The following is a 23,850-nucleotide window of genomic DNA, read 5'->3' on the forward strand; positions in this document are numbered from 1 at the left end:
AATATTCGAATATTAAGATTTACCAGCTGAAAAGAAAAGAAAAAGCTTATTATATTTCAGATATTTCACAAGGTAGATATTCATTATATTTTGACAAAATGCTAGTATTAATGTTTAACCAATGCACTATAGCTGCTTATTTCTTCACAAACCACTTTGTGACTTAATCACGATTGATGTGATGGGTCATGTATTTTGTTAAAAATTATTTGGCCCAAATGTGTTCATTGTTGAATATGGTTAATGTTACAGATGAAGATTTGCTTGCTTCACAGTTTTTTAAATGTTTATGTTTTTAAATGTGCAAATAATTTAGAGGTGGATTTAAAGGTGCATAATGTGTCTGAAAAATTTCCAGGTTCACCGTTTGCCCGTGCCAGTCTGAAAAGCTCAAAACTAGAGGGGTCAACKTTCAAGAGGCGGGAGCGCCGATTTCGCTTCTTTGTCCGACGTGTTGTGAAGTCGCAGGCCTTCTACTGGACTGTCCTGTGTTTGGTGGGCCTCAACACACTGTGTGTGGCTGTAGTGCACTACGACCAGCCTGAACCACTTTCAGATTTTCTATGTGAGTAGGAGGGGGGAACACAAGCTCAATTCGTGCTCAGATTAGCTCCAAATACACGCACACGTTCATCACAGATTACTGGAAGTGAGTGGGTTAGCAAAGTCTTCAGTAATGTCACTAAATCCATAAAAAYGATGACACAAACTCCAACAGAAAAGCATGTTTAAATGCAGCGGCAATGTACTACTGATTTTTAAAGAGCAGAATTTTTCTTTCATAAAAATGTGGACAATTACCACAGCCCATTTTTTGATATTACAATTCTCAGGTCTTTCCCAACTGCTTTCTGACAGTAATACTGTAATAAACAATGCAGAATGTAGCACATCCTAAAGGGGTATAATGGCTATGCTAATTTATTTAAATAAGCAATAAAAATACTAACACTTCTTTGTTTTTCCCTTCTCTTTCCTTGTCTTCTACTCATGCAGTTTATGCTGAATTCATCTTTCTGGGAATTTTCCTAACCGAGATGTTTATAAAACTGTATGGCCTGGGCAGACAGGCCTACCTCAATTCCTCTTTCAACTGCTTTGATTGCATTGTAAGATCCTGCACTGCACAAGCGCACACACCTCATACACAGAAAAATAAATAAACAAAAAAAAAAACCAACACATAATAGAAACATTTTTTGTCCCCAGTACTGATCTGATTTTTTCAAGATTAAATATTGGCTATTACAGAGTCTTAATCTGATGCTTTTGATCTTACGTTACATACGGTGGCTCCAAGAGATTCAACAAGGTTAACAAGGTGTGTTTTCCATCACAGCAATGAGATGGCCAACCAGAGCAATTAATTCAATCACGTGTTCTTTAAATCCTTTTTTTCTTATCGCTGTCCCGTGGAAACCTACTTGCTTAGCCAAGAGTGTCCAATCCTGGTCCTCGAGGGCATGTTTTAGCTGTTTCCCTGCTCCAATACACCTGATTGATTGAATTACCTCCTCAAGTTCTTCAGAAGTCTTCTGAAGTCAACCACTCAAATGAAGTGTGCTGGAGCAGAGAAAACTCTAAAACATATAGTGGCCCTCGAGGACCAGGATTGGACATCACTGGTATAACTAAAATAGTCACATTGAATGTAGCTTTATTGCTGTTACGCCATGATGAGAAATACCAGAAAGGCTAATGTTGCGAGTAGCTACTAAACTGCTTTAATTTATTATTTCAATATACCTTCGTAGTGCAGACATGTTGGCACATTACGTTAGCATAGACATCCCTAATGGTTATGTTAATATGCACTAACATCTGACACTGCTTGTTAATGTGTGCACCTTATTTGGTCGTTATGTTGAATAAACTCATTTTTACACTTCTTTGTATTTTGTACCAGGTGATAAGTGGTAGTATATTTGAAGTGTTGTGGTCCATCATCCAGCCGGGCACGTCGTTTGGCATCAGCGTGCTCCGAGCTCTCAGGTTATTACGAATCTTCAAAGTCACCAAGTGAGTCCCAGAAACACCCGTGTTTCCTGTATTTAAATGTTTTACTCACACGAAGCCAAAATGAACGCACTCTTCTCATTATCTGCTCATCAGGTACTGGGCATCGTTGCGGAACCTTGTCGTCTCTCTGCTCAACTCCATGAAGTCCATTATTAGCTTGCTCTTTCTTCTCTTCCTCTTCATCGTTGTCTTTGCCCTGCTGGGCATGCAGCTCTTCGGAGGACAGTCAGTACTCTTTCCTTGTCTCACCTCTTGACTTAATGGACGTAATTTAATTTCCTTTTCAAGAAACGGGGCTTCAATTAATTGCAAAGTTATAAGTCGATTAGTCGACTTGGAGCTTTTTGCAGTCTACCTCTGTGAGTTTCCTCTTCATACTTGTCTTTTCATTTAATTTCTGCTTCGTGTATTCTTTTTTTCGCTACTAGGTTTAATTTTGAAAACGGCACCCCTCCAACCAATTTCGATACCTTTCCCGCAGCAATAATGACAGTGTTTCAGGTGAGCAGTGGCAATGTTCTGTTAAATAGATGATAGTGAGAGAAGCAAAATGGTTAGAAAAGACCATGTCTGTATTAGGAAATTATCTTTTTCTCAAAGGGCACTTGAAAATAAGGAATTRTGTTTTTGGATTTTTACATGACAAGGATGATTGTGGAAAACATGAAGTAGAGTAATCCATATTGTTTGTACATAGGTGACCTAATTAAATCTGTAAATAATGTGTGAATATGTGCACGTATGTGATAGATCCTGACTGGCGAGGACTGGAACATGGTGATGTACGATGGCATCAAGTCTCAGGGTGGAGTTAACAAAGGAATGGCCTTCTCTGTCTTCTTCATTGTCCTCACACTATTTGGCAACTGTATCCTTTTAAAATGACAAACAAGCAACCACACAAAACCCTTGGATAAGACAACAAAATAGATCACTTTTATTTTWGCCTAACCTGATCACCAATGTACTTACACCACGTTTGTTTTGTAATTTGTCAGAGACCGTATGAATGATGTGCTAGCTGCAGKCTTCTTGTTTCTCATACGGCCATTTTTTTGCCAAGTATTATATAATGAAAGTGCTCTAGCTAATTTTTTATGGACATGCTGTCTGTACTCCTGTAAAAACAGTCTCCTGTAAACTGGATTGCTTTTAACTCCGTGTTCAGACACTCTGCTTAATGTGTTCTTGGCTATCGCAGTGGACAATTTGGCTAACGCACAGGAACTGACCAAGGTAAAKAGTGCAGTTTTTCTCTAACGTGCAAGCAAACTTTCTTGTACCGGTACTTAAAACCTACAAATATCACCCTTTATGAATAGTTATTTTTTTGTTCTATTTCTCTCATTTGACTTTTTTRAGCTTCGTTCATCTCTTGCTTTTGATTCTTTCTTATAATCTCTCTTCACAGGATGAGCAGGAGGAAGAGGAAGCTGCCAGTCAGAAGATCGCCCTGCAGAAAGCCAAGGAGGTGGCTGAAGTCAGCCCGTTGTCCGCTGCCAACCTCTCCATTGCAGCGTGAGTTTTATATCACTGTAGCTGGGATTAATTTTTTTCAAACGTCTGTATCTTGACTGTCAAGCACTTCTACAAGAATGAGGACAATGAGTGTCTTCCATTTGTTTGTACCCCTCTCACATTTTTTATTACTATTTAGATATTTGAAGAAGAAAACTGAAGTGATGTTTTTATAAAAAAAAACAATGTTCTTGTTTTTCCTGTTATTTTGAGGATCATCATTAGATTGGCATTTCCCCATGACATAATCTAGTTTTTGATCTTACATCGTGGGAAACACTGCATAACTGAAACAAACGCAGAAAATGGGGCGGTGGCGGCAGATGTATGTAGCTGTGCAGTATCGCTGCAGGAAAATACATCTCATTCGGCTTTACAGGCATCTGCAGGTCTGTTTTTGACCAAATTTACCTCAGCTTTAGTGTTGCTGTTKCTCTGTATGCTACATAAACAGAAGATCAAAGACGCAAATGACGGACATCATTTTCGAAAAACAACAYCACACAAGCATCCTATAGCATGAATACAAGCATCGACCATAAGTCATCCTAACTTTGGTAAATATCATCTACCTTGCCGGTTGGGCTGGTTTCTCCGGCTTGCTGCTGTTGCGGCGTGTCTCGGTGGAGTGGCGGATGTGGATGGAGTCCCTCGGCCCTCAGATTGTCCCTCGTGTTTGGACGGAGCGCCTGGGGTGGACTTGCCGGCCTGGACGCGTGGCGGTGGGAGCCGGGACGGAGCGACTAATCTAACAAGTGAGGCGTACCAGCTTCCCTGTTGCCTATTTGGATCAATATCAGCCATGCCCTGTTTTTCGGTTGAGGATCAAACTGGAGCTACTGGTTTTGGTGAGCATGCTCGTGTCCGACATGATGGGAACCATGTTATTCAAGCCTTGAAGTGTGCACCATTCAGCGAAGAAAAGAACAGCAAGATACTGACCGGCTTCAGAACCTCACCTGATCGGGTAGTAATTTCGTCCTATGTTACTGTTTTTCATCAGTGGACAAAAGACATTAGTGCTAAAGGCACGGATATAACAGACTCTGTTTTAACCAGTCGGAAACAACATTTAAGACTTCTGTTTAATATTCTTTTAGTCATTGGAAATATTGAACTTAATCCAGGTCCAGATAAAAATGTTTTTATGTCCACTTTTTTATATTTAATGGGATTTTATACATATGTTTTTAATAATTATCTTGACCTGGGTTTGTGCACAGGTGTATCTTATATAAATCCAACTCAATTACAGTCTACACAGGGATCTATATTATATCCTGAAAAGGTTAGACAACCTCCTGTTATGTCAAGTCTGAACACTACATCAGTAAGAAAGCAAAAGCGATTTTCCAATCTAAAAAAAAATCCAGGGATGCTAAATCAAATTAGAGGCTTTAAAATCTGTCATTTAAATATGAGAAGTCTTGTACCTAAACTGGATGAATTCAAAGTAATACTTGCTCAGACACAAGCACGTGTTATGGCTATATCAGAATCATGGCTGACTCCTGTTATACCAAATTCGTTTCTTTCAGTTGAAAATTATTCATTGTATCGTAGAGACCGTACTGATAGGCTTGGAGGTGGTGTTGCAGTTTATGTTCACAAGAAATACTCACATTCTATAATATAATTGTCAACTGAGTCTGAATCTCTGCAATTAGAAATCAAGTTTACAAACCACCTTTCAGTAACGGTTGTTGTTACATATAAACCTCCAAGTGTTAATTCAACTAAATATTTCGCGCAGCTCACTGACATTATAAAAGMCATAAAATCAAAAGAGTTTGTGATTCTTGGTGATATCAATATGAATCGAATCTTTCCTGTTAAATAAATAAATCAAATCAAATCAAACTCATATACTTTGGTACTATACAGTAAAGTGGCAACACTGCAGACCCAATGATTGTTCAGAGGAAATGTTATATGTGGCTGAACGGCACCAGTGCATATCTTAGCATTTTTTCTAATAATTTAACAATGTTGAAATATTAGAAATCATTTTACAGTATTAAACCTCCCATATTGCACAAATCTTGTTTTTATGAAAAATTACATTTGCATGTGGATATTAACCATCAGTACGGAGTCAGAGTTTTTTTTTTTTTTGTTCGTTTGTTTGTTTTTCTTTTTTATTGCTTGTTTGTTTTTTTTATTGCTGAGAATTTCAGTCCTCAGTAATTATGAAAATATTCCCTAAATATTCACCTTTTTGTGCTAAAAGCATGCTGCTCAAAGTGTTTTTAAAAAATATGTGAAAAAATATGTGGCTGTTACCTCTTACTTAGAAAATGCCCAGTATGTCAGACTTCCAATCCATCCCTACCCACTCTCCTGTTCATATCCTCCCACCCCCCATTCAACACGCGCAAATGCGTGCACATCCTGCTCTGGTCCAGCTCTCCTCAGGTCAAAGGAGTCTATGATCTCTTCTCCCGTGTATACACAGGGGTCMATCCTTTTGCTGCTGGTAAAGTTCACACACTCCCAGTCATGCACACACACAGATATACACAAGCTCACGACACAGTATGGTCTGCACAACGGGGGAAATTGCAGTCATCACAGGTACACACAGTCCTGACCTTACAGCTTTGAAAGATCAGGCCCTTGCATCCTCAACATCTCATGTAGAAGCAGAACCAAAACAAATATCTTCATCGTTTCATGAATTGCACTTTATTATTKATGGTTTACACTGTAAACACACTGTGCTGTAAGAATTTATGTTTGTGTAAGTTTATCTCATATGTCAGTCTTATTAAGATTGCAATGTTTTGGCATACTGTCTGTCTTTGTGAGAAAAAAAAGCAGTGTTTATCTGTTTGGGTTTGTTTAGTGTGAGTATGCACTGCATGTGGTCAACTCTGCTATGAGRACGAACAGAAATGTGAATTTGTATAATCATGTCAGGCTTTAAAACCTATAGATTTAGATTTGTGTATTGGTTTAAATTTTACTTAAGTAGAGCTTCTGGGTGCTCTCCTTTCTACTGTTTCAGTGTAAATCCAAATCCCTAATTTGTAAGGATTTAGGAAATCTATTGAAATTTAAGTGGGAAAAGGTCCCTGCCTTTTTTTTCCAAGCAGGGATTTTCAATATGGAGCCACCAGTGATGCATGAAGAATCACTTAAGACGATATTCTGTATTCCCCCTGGAAAGAAGGCTGCCTTTAGAGTTGCACAAAACCCCGCAACAATGAATAAACAATTCTGGAAGAACAAGTTACATACTTAAATTTCAACAAACTCCTTTTAACAAATAGTTTTTGGCTTTGAAGTGGCATATTGTAGATTATTGCTAGTCAGTGTCTTACCTGAAGCAACAAGAAAAAATATGTTTGATGTAGAGTGCTTAAATAGTATTTTCCTCAGCTAATTTCTGTTTTGGCTTCTGAAACAATGCAGTAAATAAATAAAATAGGCAGCTACATATTATAGTGAGGAGCCAGGAGATGAATGAAATACACTTTGCAAAAGTCACTTGTCTGATTACCCATTTGTTTGACTTCATAAAATTTTCTCCTTGATACTCCGAATTCAGATCATTGTAATGGTGATCTCCACTCATGACATCACTCAAATCATTTACATACACTATCTGCTGCTCTRTCAAATGATTGTACAATTGATATGGATTATGTGAAGATTTCGTTGCAATACCATAACAGAAAAGAAACATTTTTAGTGTGGATTTCAACACATTCAGCTTCAGGAAATTAAGGAAATTTCAGTTGAAACATTGGCTGGAGAGACGAGGTGTGGCTTAGCTTAGTTTGTGGCATCAAGTGTGTGTATTTTTATTTATGTATTTTTGTCACCCTGGCCACTACTTTTGCATCTTTTTTTAACTTAATGTTTACAATTTATGTAAGTAGCAATAATTTCACCATATGTGTGACTGACTGCAGTAGAACTCTGCATGAGGCTAGCATGGATGCTACAAGTACAGCTAGCATTAGGCTACAGTAAAACATTATAAGTTTCACTGTTTTATTTATTTACTGCATTATAAGGTTATTATTAGGAACTGAAAGTGCAGGGATATGATCACGTTGGTCCTGTGTTGGTCTTTTACCTCCAATAAAATCTTTGGAGCAGACATTAAGTCAATGGTTGCACTTCTTTCCGGTCAAATCAAAAGCTTGTCCCATCGTTCAAATACCGCTGTTAACCTAAGTCTTAGCATGGAAAATATGATAAAGAAGCATATTTTCCATGTGGGGATGATGACTGTATCCTGAATTACTGTTACAAGTACCGTAGCACAATAGTTTGTGGTCCTCCCAGTGGAATTTGATGACGTTTTCCCAAATTGTTTTAAGTTTAAACACAGCTAGATCTTGCAATGTGTTTGAAAAACAATAGAGCCACTAACAGAGTCTGTATGCACACCAGTGTTGAGCAGACATAAATAGTGTTCTAAAAATAGCCTAATTGGAAACGGTCATTGCTGTCTACTGCAGGTAAGATATGAGCCATTGATCACTACTGCACTAAACTCCACCTAGAAAAAAATCATGATGCTGAAGGAAAAGAAATCCAAGTGGTAACAGTAGAAAGCATCCACTGTCAGTGACAGATTAAATTTGTGAAAGGACAGCACAAATGAGACCATCTGTAACCGAGAGGTGGAGCTGACTGCAGAGTCGGTGGTTTGTGTGAATGTTTAATGTAGCTTTTGTTTTGTCTCTACATGGAGGGTTGTATTCCAAAATGCTAAAATTGTTTGGCAAAAACACATTATTTGCATTAGGACATAGTTGGGTAGAGTGGAGTGGAGGAGGGATCTTTCATTTTTGGATGGAGTCCTCCTCCTGCTTTAATGTGTCATCTCACACTAGCTGTTTCCCTCCTCAGCAACAAAGTACACAGTGAGTGTCACAACGCGTCCGACCCCTTTCTGGACTGGTATTTATTTATTTATTTGTTTATTCATTTCCGAATTCCTTCTGTTTGATTTGACAACCATTCCTTGCTTTCTCTTGTGTTTTAGATTGGCCTCCTTTCTTTTTCCTTCTGTTCTCAATTTTCCTTTTTAAACTACATTCCAGGCTTCCTTTAGTTGTTGTTTGTGTTGGCTTACTTTTTACTTTTTCATTTAATTATTTATTCATTTTTTTGCCTGCTCCTTGCAGCACGGCTGTTGCTTTATTGTGGTTGACTGCTGGCTCTGAGAGACAATAGAGTTAACCCTCCTGCTGTCCGTGGGTCAAACTGACCCATGAGACCCGAGGCCTCATGTAGATAGCTCTTTAAATGACCTCAGTTGGGAGAAATAGAGTTTAATTCTGACCAGATTAAAGAGCRAAGAGCTAGGCTGAGTAATGTTRATCTTCAAATAAATCCAAATTAAAAYATGTTATAGATGTCTGTGCAAATCATGTTTAATTAACCTTTACATTGTTGTTAGTTGCGCTTAACCAAAAGTGCTATGAGCCAAAAGTGTAACCGCTAGGTGTCAATGCTGCACTTGAAAAAAAAAATAAAACAAATAATTTGATGTAAATAATTGTATAATATAAATCTGACAGCGATGTAAAGGTTTAAAAATAAATTTGACACAAACCTCAATGAAGTTTTTGACAATGATGTTGCTTCAAGAAGGAAGRAATCGACTTTGGTTTTGATCTCARTCAGTCTAGTTTCTAGCTTGTCAYTTTGGTCAAAATTTAACTCAATCTCTCTAAACTAYGTTTGCTCAAAAGGCTGTTTACAACAGGTAAGAAATTGTTTGTAACYTTTTCATAAAGCTCTATTTAAAAAGCTATGTACTATCTCTTTAAGTCCTACTGAGATCTTCCCTGTTCTGTAGGCCCACCCAAATGACCCTTAAATATCTGTGGGTCCCAGTGTGTCTCTATGTCCTGGCTATTTTACGTACTTACTTTTTTGCTGTTAGTTTTCATGTCATCATTCCAACATCTTTGGGTGTATATTTTCACAACAAGAGGTTTTAAAAAGGGTCTTAATGCTACCATATATATTTTTTCCTTGTACTTTTTGTTTTATCTGCAGTAAAGAGCAGCAGAAAAACCACACAAAAGGGGTCAATAAGTCGGTGTGGGAACAGCGCACCAAGGAGCTGAGGAGGCAGACTCTGGCATCCAGCCGGGAGGCACTCTACAACGAGCTGGACCCCGATGACCGCTGGAAGGCAAGGACAGGGAGGGAGGAGCACAACAATGTAAAGGACAAGGCAAAAAAAGCCCTTAGACTTGTGCTACCAGTGTACACAAGATGGCTGGAAATCCCTAAATTTGTCTCAAATATTCAGATGCAATGTTAAAACTTGCAACTTTATGACTAGTTAAAAGGTAAAAACCAATTGCGGGCATTTAGATCCTTTAGTCCTCTTCATTCTGTTCTTGTTTTTTTTTCTTCTCATAGGTCAACTTTTCACGTCACATTCGCCCAGACATGAAAACCCACCTGGATCGGCCCTTAGTCGTCGACCCCCGTGAGAACCGAAACAACAACACCAATAAGAACACTGCCAACAATTCAGACCTCTGTCTCACCCAGAACCATTCTGTTGACGAACTTCACAAACAAACACAGCTCAAACAACAGAGCGGGGGTGGCGGAGGAGGTTCGAGCCCACCCAGGCCTCCGCTTGATCGAGGGGAGTCCACAGAAAGTAGGCGGAGCCGCAGAGGTGAGCACCACCACAAGTCGCATGTCCGACTGGACGCTACGGTRATCCCTGGACCTGGCTCGGAGGAGAGGCCAACCAGGCGCCATCACCACACCCGGAGCGGCAGTCAAGGGGGTGGGCAGTCGAAGCACAGGAAGCCCAGGTCACACAGAAAAAGTGCAGAAGCTGGGGAAGATGGTGGGGAAGGAGGAGGGGCTGGAAAATCAGGGAGAAATAGGAGTAAAGGGATGGAGGGAGGTGGAGAAGGAGGAGAACAGGAGGGAGCTGGCGACAGCAGTGAGAGGAAGCCAAGAAGAAGTCGACACGGCAATCAAGATGGAGAAGGGAGGAGAATGTGCCAGCACAGACGAAAGTAGGTCTTTCCACTCTAATGTACTTTATTTATTTTTTAATGTTCTTGTCTTACCTCACAAATCAATTCTTTTTAACTCTTTCAAGGGAATGCAGTGTCCCAAACCTCTCCACCACACGACCCATCCAGAAGAGCCTCTCCAGACAGAATAGCCAGTACAGTGAGGATATGGATAACCTTATGAATACCAAACTTGTCTCCGGGTCTTCTCCACCCAATGAAGGTCACAAAAATCCACTTGCCAATCGTGCTGTTGTGCCTGGCTTTGGCTCTGCCCTGCATCTTGCTAAAAGTGGCACTCATGGAAGTTTGGTCACATTAGGTAGCTATGGGAACATTGTACATCAACGTGCGCACAGTGTGATCAGGCTGCCCCACCCTGACTACACAGCTTTGGATATGCCAATATTCCCATCTATTAATGCCATTCTGCAAGGTGAGACCAAAAACCAAAGCGTGTTTTATTTCTTATATTATCTGCCTCTTCTTAAATAACTAACAAGAAGCCAATTTTACTGTGTCACCCTCTTCATTTTCTCTGTTTGATCCAGTTAATAAAAATGCAAACACTGAGCCTCTTCCAGCAAAGGAGGATAAAGATGATGATGATGATAAAGGTGGTGAAGGAGGTCCCCGACCCATGCCTCCATATAGCTCCATGTTCATCCTGTCCACCACTAACCCGTAAGAGATACATGAACACACATTGAGATAAATAMTGTGTAACCAGGGTACGGCGTTTACATCATTTGTCTTCTGCTGAGTTCATCAAGTAATTTGCACACAATAAAAGTTTCATCCAAACTCAAAGTTAACAGGTATTTATGCTACACTCGGGGCTGCAAGGCTGAGATAAATGGTGGATAAACATTGCTCTACRTCAGCATAACGTAGGCCCATAACAGTAATGGTGATGAGCTGATATTATTAATCCTAAGAGACTGAGCTCTAATTACACCAAAAAGAGACCCTGTGTTACTCTTCCARCATTTCACATACACCAAACAGAATCAAATTGTGCCACCCCAGTGTGTACTTTGAAATAGCCCTTTGGTTTTGCAGAATTGGTCCACATTCTGCACAACAATATGAGGCTGCCGTCTCAAAGGCCCAACATCTTCCTTTCAGACTCCATCTTTGAACCATAAAAATCAAAGCATCAAGAAAAACAACTCTACTGTAGGTTTCCAGTTGACTTTGAACAGCAATARTTTCGATTAGACAACCTAAGGGGTGGAGTTAAATGTGACACTAACAATATGGAGTGTTAATGAGGCCTATGCAGTAAGATATGCAGCTTGTAACCTTTATAGCATTAAAAAATTTGGGTGTTGTTTTGGAATACCTACCTTTTAATTGGAGGACTTGTTTAATTTTTGATTACAGTTTAAATGCTGCTTTGTAGAACCTGCAATCCAGATACCTGAAACATGAATGTGTTGCACAAATGCAACATTCTATGAAAACTCAATGAAAAAGTAGAACCTAAACCTGTCAGTGCTGGTGATTATACCTGCTAAGTGGATAAATGTTGTACATTTCACTAATGCTAAAAGTTCTTGTGTGCTTCTAGATTTCGACGGGCATGTCACTACGTTTGCACTCTACGTTATTTTGAGATGTGCATCTTGCTTGTCATTGCCATGAGCAGTATCGCCTTGGCTGCTGAAGATCCTGTCTGGCCTGATTCCCCTCGAAACAATGTAAGAATGTAAACTTAACMTCTACTATCGCTTCCATCAAGCATGAAATATTGTAATTATACAATGCATATTTTTTGAATGTCTAATACGTTTGTTGTGGTCTAATGAGTCCAGAGTCCAGTTTGTTGTCATTTTGAGTTTCAGTGGATAATTTTGGGATGGTTATGTTTAGTGGTGTCTGTACCAATACAAGCATTTTTACAAGTACTTGTACTCATACAAAGTGCCCCAATACGCCATTCAGAGTGTTACAGTTTACATTTCAAGTGAAATGTTGTCATTTCTATGTTTAAAACGATTATACAAGTTGAAAGAAAAAAAACATGTTTTGTAAAAGTACATTGCCTGGCTGAAAAAAAAAGGTTACCACATGGATTTAACTACGCAAATAGATACGAGCCTCCTATTAGGTAATTACTGAATGAGGAATTATCTTTCAGCTGGCAACAAGTTATTTAACCCCAACAGGTGCAAWYTGTTGTTTCTCATTTCTTAAACAACCATGTGGAAAGACACAACCTGTGGTTGTGAAAAAGATGTCAGAGAAGGGTCAAATCATTGACTAACTGGAAAAATAGYCTTCAGTTTMCTAGAGAGCKTAAATATTGGACTCTGGAGCAGTGGAAGAAGGTCATGTGGTCTAATGAGTCCAGATTTACCCTGTTCCAGAGTGATGAGCGCATCACGTTAAGAAGAGAGGCAGGTGAAGTGATGCACCCATCATGCCCAATGTCTACTGTACAAGCCTGTAGAGGCAGTACTATGATGTGGAGTTGCTGCAGTTGGTCAGGTCTAGGTTCAGCAACAGTATGTGCTCAAAGAATGAGGTCAGCTGACTACTTGAATATACTGAATGACCAGGTTATTCCATCAATGATATTTTTCTTTCCTTGATGGGACGGGCATATTCCAAAATTCATTCATATTCATTGGGCTGGAATTGTGAAAGAGTGGTTCAGGGAGCATGAGATCATTTTAACACATGGATTGGCCACCACAGAGTCCAGARRTTAACCCCACTGAGAATCTTTTGGATGCRCTGGAGAAGGCTTTGTGCAGCAGTCAGACTACCATTATCAATGATCAAAATCTTGGTGAAAGATTAATGCAACTCTGGATGAAAATAAGTCTTGTGACATTGCAGAAGCTTATCAAAACAATGCCACAGCGAATGCGTGCCGAAATCAAAGCTAAAGGCAGTCCAATGAAATATTATAGTGTGACCTTTTTTGTTTTTTGGATGCAACATTTTTTGGCCAGACAGTGTATACACAGTATACTATCATGTTGTATATTTGATTTGCCACAGTCAGAAGGGATGTAGGCCTTTAAGGAAGGAGATCCACATTGCGCTAAATAAAAATCATGTTTTTAAAAGTCATTCTGCAATGTTTAAGTTCTAAGGGTGTATTTACACCAGCCCTGTTTAGTCCACTTTAATCAAACTCTAGTTCATTTGTCTAGAAAGTCTGGTTCATTTGGAGAGGTGTGAATGTGTAATCAAACTCTGATGCAGACTAAAAACAGCAAACTCTAGTCTGCCTGAAAACCTAGGTCTTGGTTRGATTGAAGTGAACTCTGGTGCAGTTCAATTGAATGTGTGAGCGCCAAGCGGACCAGAGACCATTCCAAAAGCAGGAAGCAGACTATGACACATGGTATTCTTAGTATTAACAGTAATAAAGTTACTCATATACTGTAAATTGCTCAATGTCTGTATAAGTTGGACATCACTGCTGTGAAGTMGGACATGCTACTTCTTGGTGAACGCCACCTCATACAGAGCCATCTTAGCCACCTTCTGTAAGGAAACATCATTGTCTGCGGTTCCGCCTCATCTTCTGCCCATGCTGAGCCTAATGTTGAAAAGTGTTTGTTTGGCACATTTGCCAAAAACAAAAAATAAATCATAAAGCCACTAAAATRTGACGTCACTCCATATTTGTTTACATGTTGTGAAGAAGGAAGATGCGTTCCATGTCTTCTTCAGAAGTTTTCATGTCGATTCCTCCAGTGGATTTTGGTGCAGTGCCATCAGGGGCGGTCCTAGRCTGTTTGGTGCCCTGGGCAAACAACTCCTCTGGCCACCACAGGCGAGGGAGGGAACAGGTTGTGTACAGGGTTTAGTCCATATGAAAAAGTGCTGTGTGAATGTGAACCGCACAAATTGAAAATGTCAACAAATCTTGCAATTTTGGTTCCCCAATAGAACCGAGTCTACTGGACTATTAAGTGTGAATACAACCTAACTCAATAAGTACTTGGCATTGGTGCTTGGTTTTAAGCAAATACCCAAACTAAAGTACTCATACTCATGCTCAGTTTGAGAAAAACTAGTATAGGGCCACCCCTTATTATATTTTCATGTGTCTAACATTCTTCAAATATTTGGTTGGTTTGTTTCATTATTTCATGTAGGAATGAGACATAATCAAAGCTTCTTTTTGCTGGAAGTTGCGTCAAATCATTTTTTTACTTTTTGTGCAGGTACTTCGCTATTTTGACTACGTCTTCACAGGAGTGTTCACATTTGAAATGCTGATAAAGGTGAGATCAAAATATGAAATTGACAATCAACATTTCTGAGATGTCCTCAGGTCTAAAACTTCCTAATTGTCTGATTTCTGCCTCTGTTCCAGATGGTGGATCTTGGGTTGGTCTTGCACCAGGGTTCTTATTTCCGGGACTTGTGGAACATCCTTGACTTTATAGTGGTTAGTGGTGCTCTGGTGGCCTTTGCCTTCACGTAAGTGTCCCTCCTTTCCCTATCATGCCCTTGCACCTTCACCTCTTCCAGCTTTACTGTTGGAGTCTTGCCTCCACTGTTCCTCTTTACTCACAAATGGTTTATTTTTGGTCTTTCCCTTCCTTCCTGCAAGTTCTTCTTTTTTTCTTCCTATTCCATTACTCGGCTCATTCTAACAATTCACTATTTTCTTGTCACCCATCTCCTTGTTATTTAAGTATTTGTATCTGATGTTGCTGAACAAATAGCAAGTCCTATTCATTTGGCCATTTTTATTTTTTTTTCACATCCATTTTTTTGGTCATGTAGTCCTTCACTTTTTGAATCCTCCGTTAAAGTCCGCCCCCATCAGCTTTATACCCCTGCAAATAAAAAAATAGTGCCCCAGCTTCCTCCTCCTATCTACCTACTCTCCCCCCATGTGAGAGGTGAGGACCACCCTGTGCACCTGTAACCCTTTAGTGCCCAGGGCGTTCTAGAGTTAAAGGGCCCAATGCAAAGCCAGGCCAGGTCATGCTGAACTTGGTTCCAAAAATCTTCACACCCTTCTTCCTCAACAAAGCAGGTACTTTAAGCTCTGGTTAATCTGCATGAGTGTGAGGATAAGAAATAATATGTGAGTAAAGGTAGACACTGTATTCTTTTATACKAGGTAAAAAAAAWAAAGAAAATAATGAGAATGAACCAAARGAAAGATGTTAAACATTTTTTTTGCTACTCAGGATGTTGGCTGTTCCATTCATTTACAATACAATATTTACTGTCTCCCCACTTGAACACCTCTGAGATCAAATGCAAATGTAGTTTTAAYTTACTGTTGTGAGACTTTCTATACRATTTATGCATGGATCACTAAATTATGGAAATGTTAAACTAAGTTTTTTTTTGTTTTGTTTTGTTTTTAGCTTACTTTGAGTAAAAAATATATTTTTACAAACAAATGATTGATTGATTTAAATTGAAACAAGAAAAGATCGAAAGAAATCAGGCCTGGCTCAGCATAATTTCTGTTTTACAGCATARTCTTCAGAACATAGAAACAAACAGAAATCCAACATCACATCACAGTATTATACACTATGGATGCACAGACATACAAGCATACCAAATTACAAATGGCAACCTTTGCAAAGTAGACCCCTAAACATAATTAKAAAAAAYGMMMRCKYSKAAAYYKKYYKKAWWYMRCRRRTWAAYGGSCCCKYMMMTMYYGYYGYKRTTWWWWMWTMMMGYAWMMRKWTTRKWMSRTTWYMWWWAAKSWWYYAAAAWTATCTCTGGCCAAAACCATTTWTAAAGGCTGGTAGTGGCAAATGTCTGCTTGTAACAGACCTAGTTAAGCGACCATTTCCAATATTTGGTTTGGGCATCAGAGCAAAAAAAAGTTACATACGGTAATTGGCACCATGAAAAATCTGAAAATACGMATAATTTAATGCCACTGTTCAAAACATAATTCTGAAACGTTAAAGCATTTGACAAAGAAYGAGCTGTACAGTGATGAGTCCAACCAGGATGTTTGTTGTGYATTTTGTAGGCCTTGTTGTAGAGCCTAGCTAAGGTTTCATTAGTAGAAAAGACCAAACAGGTAAACAGTACAACATYGTTGAAWGTAAAATGGCATGAAGATAAGTGTTWGAAACAGAAGATGTCAGATTYGATCTAATTTTAAAATAAACATACATCTTTTGTTTCAGCTTAGTAGATAAAGCTTGCACATGATCCCAATAAGTCAAATGAGCATCAAAGATAATGTTCTTTGTTTGTTGGTTTCTCACTAAAATCAMAAAACTAGCTGCCCCATGCTCAACTGTACTTCTTTAAAAAAAAAAACAGCAGCTATTTTTTTCACCACATTCATTGGACCACTGTGTTAAAATAAGCATAGTCTGCTCACTGGTGCTTACTTGGGAAGCATGCAGTATCCTCCTATCACATAATATGTCTCTCYATCCCCTACCAGACAACAGATTGCCATTTTAAGGTTGGTCACCTGCTGCCTGAATCAGATGCTAAACTTGGCTTGGATACCCACTAAAACAATCCTCCACATATCTGTGACTATCTCCATTCTAAAGAGCGAGGTCCCAGTATCCTGCTCTGAGGGCTGGACAAAGTTTGAGGATGAGTCGCATTTGGAGGTTTGGTGTGACTCACTGTGTGCTGGTGATTCACAGTATGGACACAAAACCTTAGAACTTAAACTCTATTGGGGTGCAATAGTTTTGCCATAGATTTTTGCTTAAGAATATTTGTTCAARTAAGTACTAACGCTATGCTAAGTACTAGTATCTGTACGTAATACCAAGCCAATTGTGGTCCATCATGCTGAAAAAACAGTCTTAGTGATATCACTGAATTGGCCCTAGGACTGGCTTTTGTCCCATATTATCTGAATCATCTTTATGTGTTTATGTTTTACTAAAGTTCTCCCTCCATCTTTGAGTTGTATCTTTTTGTGTGAGCTTCATTGGATATATGCACAACTATCTGCYACTTTGTGTTCTTCAACCTTGTTGCATTTCATGTGTTTACATGTGGGTCAGTTTTGTGTTTAGGCCCCTTTCTGCTGTTTAATTACTTGTCATAGAAATATTAAGACTAAATTAATGTATGCACACTTTGCACWTATTGGTAAAATCCCTTGAACCATTCATTAGGAATTTAACCAATAAACCTGCTTTAACCACAATCAAACTTTACGGCACTAATGGCTAACGGGTAGATGGGAACCAGTCAGACCAGATTCATTCCCATCAAGATAYCACCTTAATTCAATTGCTGGAAATCAAACAGCGTTCTAGAAAGGATCAGTAGTCTTGTTGGAGATGTTTATCATGCTTTAATCCAATCAGTAAGGTCTGAGAGCTCCACTGTCTTTTGTCCTTTTTTCCTGCTGTCCTGGTTATTTCTGCAGTTTAATTCTTGTCCAGACTGGATTTGGATCCTAAAAGGATTCCTCAACATTAATCACTTTTTTTACGCTACATAATATTGGAAGTTTTTTATGCAGACATATTGGTTGATTTTAACCTATTAGTTTATCAATGCATTTCAAAGGTTGAATAATGTAATCATTCATATTTGTACAGTTGATATTTGGTAGCAGGGTAGTTTCTTGTTGTTTGGGATGATCTGGCAAAAAAAATTAGGTTCTTGTGTGTTTTTACATTTTTTATGTTTTTTCCCTTACTCTGTCTTACGCTATCTCTCATATGGATGGTTTACCTCCTTTCTTTGTGTCCCATTCTGTGTCTTTCTCCCACCTGTTGTCATTGGTCTGCTCCCTTCCTTTTTCTTGCTGTCTTTCACTTGTTTCTCATCTCTTCGTTTGGATCCCCAACAGCGGCGGCGGGTAAATTTCTCTGTCCTTCCTTGTCTCGCTCCTCCTGACTTCCTTCTGCACTCTTAGCATCTGGTCTTCTGATCACTGTCCCTGTTTCCTTTTCATAAATTTACCGTAWCATCTAACATTTGTACATATCCATTGTTCACCATGGAACTCCTCTGCTTTAACCAACTAAACCTCATATTAACCTGCATAATATCGCAGCTGAATAAATGATATTCTCTGCTGATGGAACGTCTACCACAACATATTGTGAGTAATGTAAATGCTYACAGAAAATTATTCAAAGGAATGTTATTTTAAAAGTTACCCTAAAAAGATTGGGAATGGGACAAYTAACTGAATGCATTTCACAGATTCTACTATACAGTATGTACACATGCACACCGAATCCCACACTTGTATGTCACCACCAGCAGCCTACCATCTGCTGTGACAGCTGGAGGAACCAGGCAGCTGTGAACCCGGCTGCTGTCTCCTGAAAGGACCATTTTAGCCACCTTTAAACCTAATCTCTTCACCCTGATACACTTGGTGTGAAAAATAAATAGAAAATAAGGGCGTTATAATTGCCGTAAAGAGTCCTAGTCTGTGCCATGAACTTCACCTGAGATTTAAATAACTAGACCATACTGTGCAATGAATGCTGTATGCTGGTGCGGATATTCAGTCATCCAGAAGATTGCAGATTTTTGTGTTTGGGGATTATAAAAGCTACTCTTTTAAATTTTAAGTAAATTTACATGTSATTTTTAAGTGTTTATTATAAAAAGGTCTGATTCATTCATTTAAAAGTGTCATTGTGTAACTAATTATAAAAAGTAGACTTGGGATTTTCACCTCATATTAAGGCTTGACTGGCAGCTGATCAAAAAATGCTGCCTTCAATCTTTTTGTCTTGGCTAAAAAAATATTCCATGTTGTTTGAACAATGCGGCAAAGCAGCTAATCCTAGCTATACTTTAGAGCTTCTAGAGATGTTGACTCATATAAAGAGAGGGTTTGGCTGTTGCTTAAAATGTTTACCTCCTTGAGAAACAGTGATATCACAAAAGTGTGACTCACAAAAGAAAATAAACTTTGTTGTAAGTGATTTATGTGCAAGAGGGCAGGTTTTTTTGATAGCCACAGACGTTACAGCCAAAACKCTCTCTGAAAGTCTCATCACTCAGACTGCTGCTAAAAAGAAGAAATATTGCAGCATGGAAAGCAAGGTTTCAATGCAGCATGAATATATTTCACCATTGGCTGGGCATGCTCAAGCCGAGGCTTTAGCCACATGTGGAAAGCATTGAAATATATTGCAAAATGTTTTAACAAATACAGTTACAAGACAGAGAATTGTTAGGAACTTCTGTATGTCAGCATGTTTAAAGTCCCATATAACTTTAGCATGTAGCTACAGTGCTAATGTCACARTGAGAAATAAGGCTGACGTGTAATATGATAGCAACGCTGCATGTGTTGCTATGTATTTAACTCAGACGCAGTTACTCACTTCGAGTTAACTCGGACCCTCAAGAAATGGCTGCCCACGGCCATTTTMGTATCAAAAAGATTAAGGTTGCTGTACACATTTGAAGTTGCAGAATGTTGAATTTATGTGTATATTGTTTGTGTGTGTACATGCTCACGTGTAGGGGGAGCAGTAAGGGAAAAGACATCAGTACTATCAAGTCCTTGAGGGTTCTGCGAGTGCTACGTCCTTTGAAGACTATTAAACGTCTTCCCAAACTAAAGGTATGCTCACCCTAAGAGGTGTTTCTCCTCTGGGTTGACTAAACATTTCAGGTGAGAGGTTTGTCAGGAGCTAACAAATAAGGTATTTTTTTCTGTAACCATTTTTTTCTTCTGTTTTTGTCTTTTGTCCATCCTCAGGCCGTGTTTGACTGTGTGGTGAACTCTCTAAAGAATGTGCTCAACATCCTGATCGTCTACCTACTCTTCATGTTCATTTTTGCGGTGGTGGCTGTGCAGCTTTTCAAGGGGCGCTTTTTTTACTGCACTGATGAGTCCAAAGAGTTTGAGCGTGACTGCAGGTCAGGAGGGGCAAGTTATAATCATGTGTCCTGAAACGTTGTGCTCTTTAGTATAACATTTAATTTGATCTCTCTTTATGCATTCTGATTGCATTGGTTTTTTTTAATAATGCTTATTTTCAATAAATATCTAACAAATYTATGAGAACCATCTTCTGAAATCTATGATTTTTCAGAGGCGAGTATRTGGTGTACGAGCGTGATAACGAAGTGAGGGCGCAGAAGCGGGAGTGGAAGAAATACGATTTCCACTATGATAATGTGGCTTGGGCCCTTCTCACCCTCTTCACTGTTTCCACTGGAGAGGGGTGGCCGCAGTGAGTTTAAAATAACAAGCACAGTTTTCTACGTTTGTACTTCCTGGCATCCTGTAACCATCTTATGTCCCCGTCTCCACTCCTGCAGGGTGCTAAAACATTCAGTAGATGCGACCTATGAGAATCAGGGCCCAAGCCCGGGATACAGGATGGAGATGTCCATCTTTTACGTGGTGTACTTCGTGGTCTTCCCCTTCTTCTTCGTCAACATTTTCGTCGCTCTCATTATCATCACCTTCCAAGAACAGGGTGACAAGATGATGGAGGATTACAGTTTAGAAAAGAATGAGGTACAGAACATTACAAAAACAAGATATAAAAGTTGTAAGAAAACAAACAAAAAAATCAGACTGTGTTCATTTTTGTTSTGTTTTTGGACAGAGAGCTTGTATAGACTTTGCCATCAATGCCAGGCCTCTGACACGTCACATGCCTCAAAACAAGCTGAGCTTTCAGTACCGAATGTGGGAGTTTGTGGTGTCACCGCCTTTTGAATATACCATCATGGCTATGATTGCACTCAACACCATAGTGCTGATGATGAAGGTAAGAATTTACAAGCTACAAACATTAAAATAACTTTCAGTTACCTGTTGACACCTGGCAATAGCATGCACCGTGGCTAATCTGATAAAAGGTGGACAGCTTTAAGTACAGTATATGGTTTCACACTGGGTAGTAAATACAGTACCTTCTGAGTGATTCATTGTGATCAGATGATAAGRAAATAAACTCTTTATCCATTTTTGACAAAATGCTTTCAAACCATGCCTGAGTCTCTGCTGAGTGGTACAGGAGGTTTGAAGTCAACCAGCCATTGTATGAAAGGTGACATATACAGAATCTACTTTTTGAGCCTTGCAGTTGGATAGCCCAGGATGCATGGTAGGGCCAGGTCTGAAAAGGCTTTAAATTTCCTTGTGTTTCTTTGACTGATTTTGCTTTACCGTTATGTAAAAAACAAAACAAAACAAAAAAACATAGTATCAAAGCAAACTAATTTCAATGTTGCTGTTTCAAAATTAATTGATATTAAATATAATGAGCTGAAATATTTACTGTTATATTCCTTTTTGTCCCTGACGGTGCCCATTTCTCTGTGTTTATGGCATAAATAAATGTGCTCCCTGTGTGTGTGTGCGTTTGTTTATAGTATGATGAAGCTTCTCCCACCTACGAAGCTGTGTTAGCCAACCTGAACATAGTGTTTACCTCCCTCTTCTTCTTGGAGTGTGTACTCAAGATCATTGCCTTTGGATTTCTGGTGAGCGGAGTTATTCTGTGTGGGCTAGTGTTTTGTCAGAATGAACTGCTCTACTGTAACTTTGGAGAACGGCTGAATAATAATCAGATACAGTGAGCATATTTTTAATCATCTTTATGCACTGGAGTTYCCAAACTGTATATAATGGGAACACTTTTTACAGCYTTTGCAAARAATTAAGATATGAACACACTTGAAATACATTTTGAACGTCTAAAATTTGTGTCATCTTTGGGGAAAATCCACCRATTTCCTAAGGACAACAGTTCAATTTTCTATTATGTGGTAACAGTCCCAAAGGGATATCTCAAATATTTTGAATTGAGGTTCTGTGGAAAGACTGAGAACAGATAATATTCTGCCTATTAGCTCTGTGAGTTGTCTAATCTTAGAGAAATAGGGTTTAATAACAACTAACAGCTAGTTTGAATGTGTTTAAGCTYCACTAAGTCAGAAAGCAGAATGACTGAAAATGAAAATAGTATTATAAGAAAAAACAATTAGCCAATATCCAAGTTCAAATCCTAAAACCTCCTTTTTTATTTGAAAAAAGTAGAGACCGTTGTTTTGGTAAAAAAAAAAAGGGGGGGGGGGTAAAGATTCAACAAATACAGAAGAAAACTGTAGATGATAGAGCTGTAAACTGTGTGTTCAGTAGAGGAGAGTAACTGCCAGAAATGAATGAAGTATCTTTGTGATTTGAATGTGGGAGGAGATCAAGGACAGGGGGAACAGTAAGGAACTTATTAGAGGAATTGGGTTGAATGACATGTTTACAGCAAAAAATACAATCAAGGATTACGCAGAGGGCGGCGATTAGGTTTTGAATCATGGAGAGAGTGCTCAAAAAAATCTGCAACAAATAATATTGTCCTTCAGGAATGTCTGAGTGTGTGTCTTTTTTTCTTTTTAGATAGCCACCTCTCTTGCGCCCATCTCGTGCCTCCACATGTCTAATGCACAGTTTGGCTCCAGGCAGTATGTTGGAAAGCAAAAGGAGGGCTTGTTTATCAGCATTTTGTCCTTACAATCCCACAGTCTTTCACTTCAAGTTGCTGTTATTTATTACAAATCACACATGGCAAAACTAGATCAGGCTTTTAGACCTGTAWGTTGTAAAGACATGATAAATAGAGGTAGGTAGAGAGAGTGTTATAGAATAATGCATACGGTGTGTAAGGTATTGTTGGCTGGTTTGATTGTCTGATGCAGCAGAATTTGTCCTTAGTCTGTCTGCTGGCATCCATCCAACAGACCATCACTGATGGTCCATTTGTCTCATCTAATTTCTTCCTGTTCCTACCTGATTCTGACATGTCTTTTTTCACTTTCCTCTCTCTCTCTTTTTCTCTTTCTGATGCTCATTTTTGTGTTACTCCTCGTATTTTTCTACTACTTTACCCTTTTATTTTTGGCCTTTTTCTGTTTCATTTTAACTTCATTCATGCTGTATTTTTTTCTCTTATATCAATATGATTTATCTTTTCAATCTTACTGCACTGTCCTGTTTTTCTCTGCCACATTCATGTACTTCTGATTTTTTTTCCACTTTGTTACATTTCACCTTATTTCCCCCATTTTTATTTTTTTTCTTCTCCATCGTTCTCTTGCCATTCTCTGGTTCTGTCTTGTCTTGTTTGTTTCTTTGTTTTTTGTGTGATTTTTGATTTTTTTTTTTTTGCCTTTTTCATGTGATCACAGAATTATTTCAAAGATGCCTGGAATATTTTTGACTTTGTGACAGTTCTGGGCAGCGTCACTGACATCCTGGTTACGGAGCTTGGGGTGAGTAGCACAGTTTTAGCAATTTCTAACTATTTTATTTGTTTACTTTTGTATGATTTCAACAGAAGACCATCAAAAGGTGTAAACAGATTAATAA

The 23,850-nt window shown here is 38.8% G+C and overlaps 1 protein-coding gene across 2 annotated transcripts in view; it reads left to right on the top strand.

Moving 5' to 3' along the window:
• The window catches only part of LOC106535455 (voltage-dependent P/Q-type calcium channel subunit alpha-1A), a gene marked incomplete at both ends in the record, with an annotated part of 38,639 nt that overhangs the window by 2,407 nt on the left and 12,382 nt on the right, over positions 1–23,850 (top strand). For both annotated transcript variants that reach the window (XM_014032461.1, XM_014032460.1), the window contains 24 exon segments: positions 359–565; positions 997–1,109; positions 1,907–2,019; positions 2,113–2,244; positions 2,448–2,520; positions 2,770–2,887; positions 3,188–3,255; positions 3,431–3,537; positions 8,404–8,454; positions 9,562–9,730; positions 9,934–10,553; positions 10,640–10,989; positions 11,105–11,237; positions 12,127–12,256; positions 14,744–14,803; positions 14,896–15,002; positions 18,346–18,354; positions 19,989–20,088; positions 20,227–20,387; positions 20,564–20,704; positions 20,793–20,994; positions 21,086–21,250; positions 21,858–21,968; positions 23,670–23,753. In XM_014032461.1, coding sequence (XP_013887915.1) covers positions 359–565; positions 997–1,109; positions 1,907–2,019; positions 2,113–2,244; positions 2,448–2,520; positions 2,770–2,887; positions 3,188–3,255; positions 3,431–3,537; positions 8,404–8,454; positions 9,562–9,730; positions 9,934–10,553; positions 10,640–10,989; positions 11,105–11,237; positions 12,127–12,256; positions 14,744–14,803; positions 14,896–15,002; positions 18,346–18,354; positions 19,989–20,088; positions 20,227–20,387; positions 20,564–20,704; positions 20,793–20,994; positions 21,086–21,250; positions 21,858–21,968; positions 23,670–23,753 — 3,524 coding nt within the window.

The sequence above is a fragment of the Austrofundulus limnaeus genome, unplaced genomic scaffold (assembly GCF_001266775.1).
Source record: "Austrofundulus limnaeus strain Quisiro unplaced genomic scaffold, Austrofundulus_limnaeus-1.0 Scaffold1457, whole genome shotgun sequence".
NCBI lineage: Eukaryota > Metazoa > Chordata > Actinopteri > Cyprinodontiformes > Rivulidae > Austrofundulus > Austrofundulus limnaeus.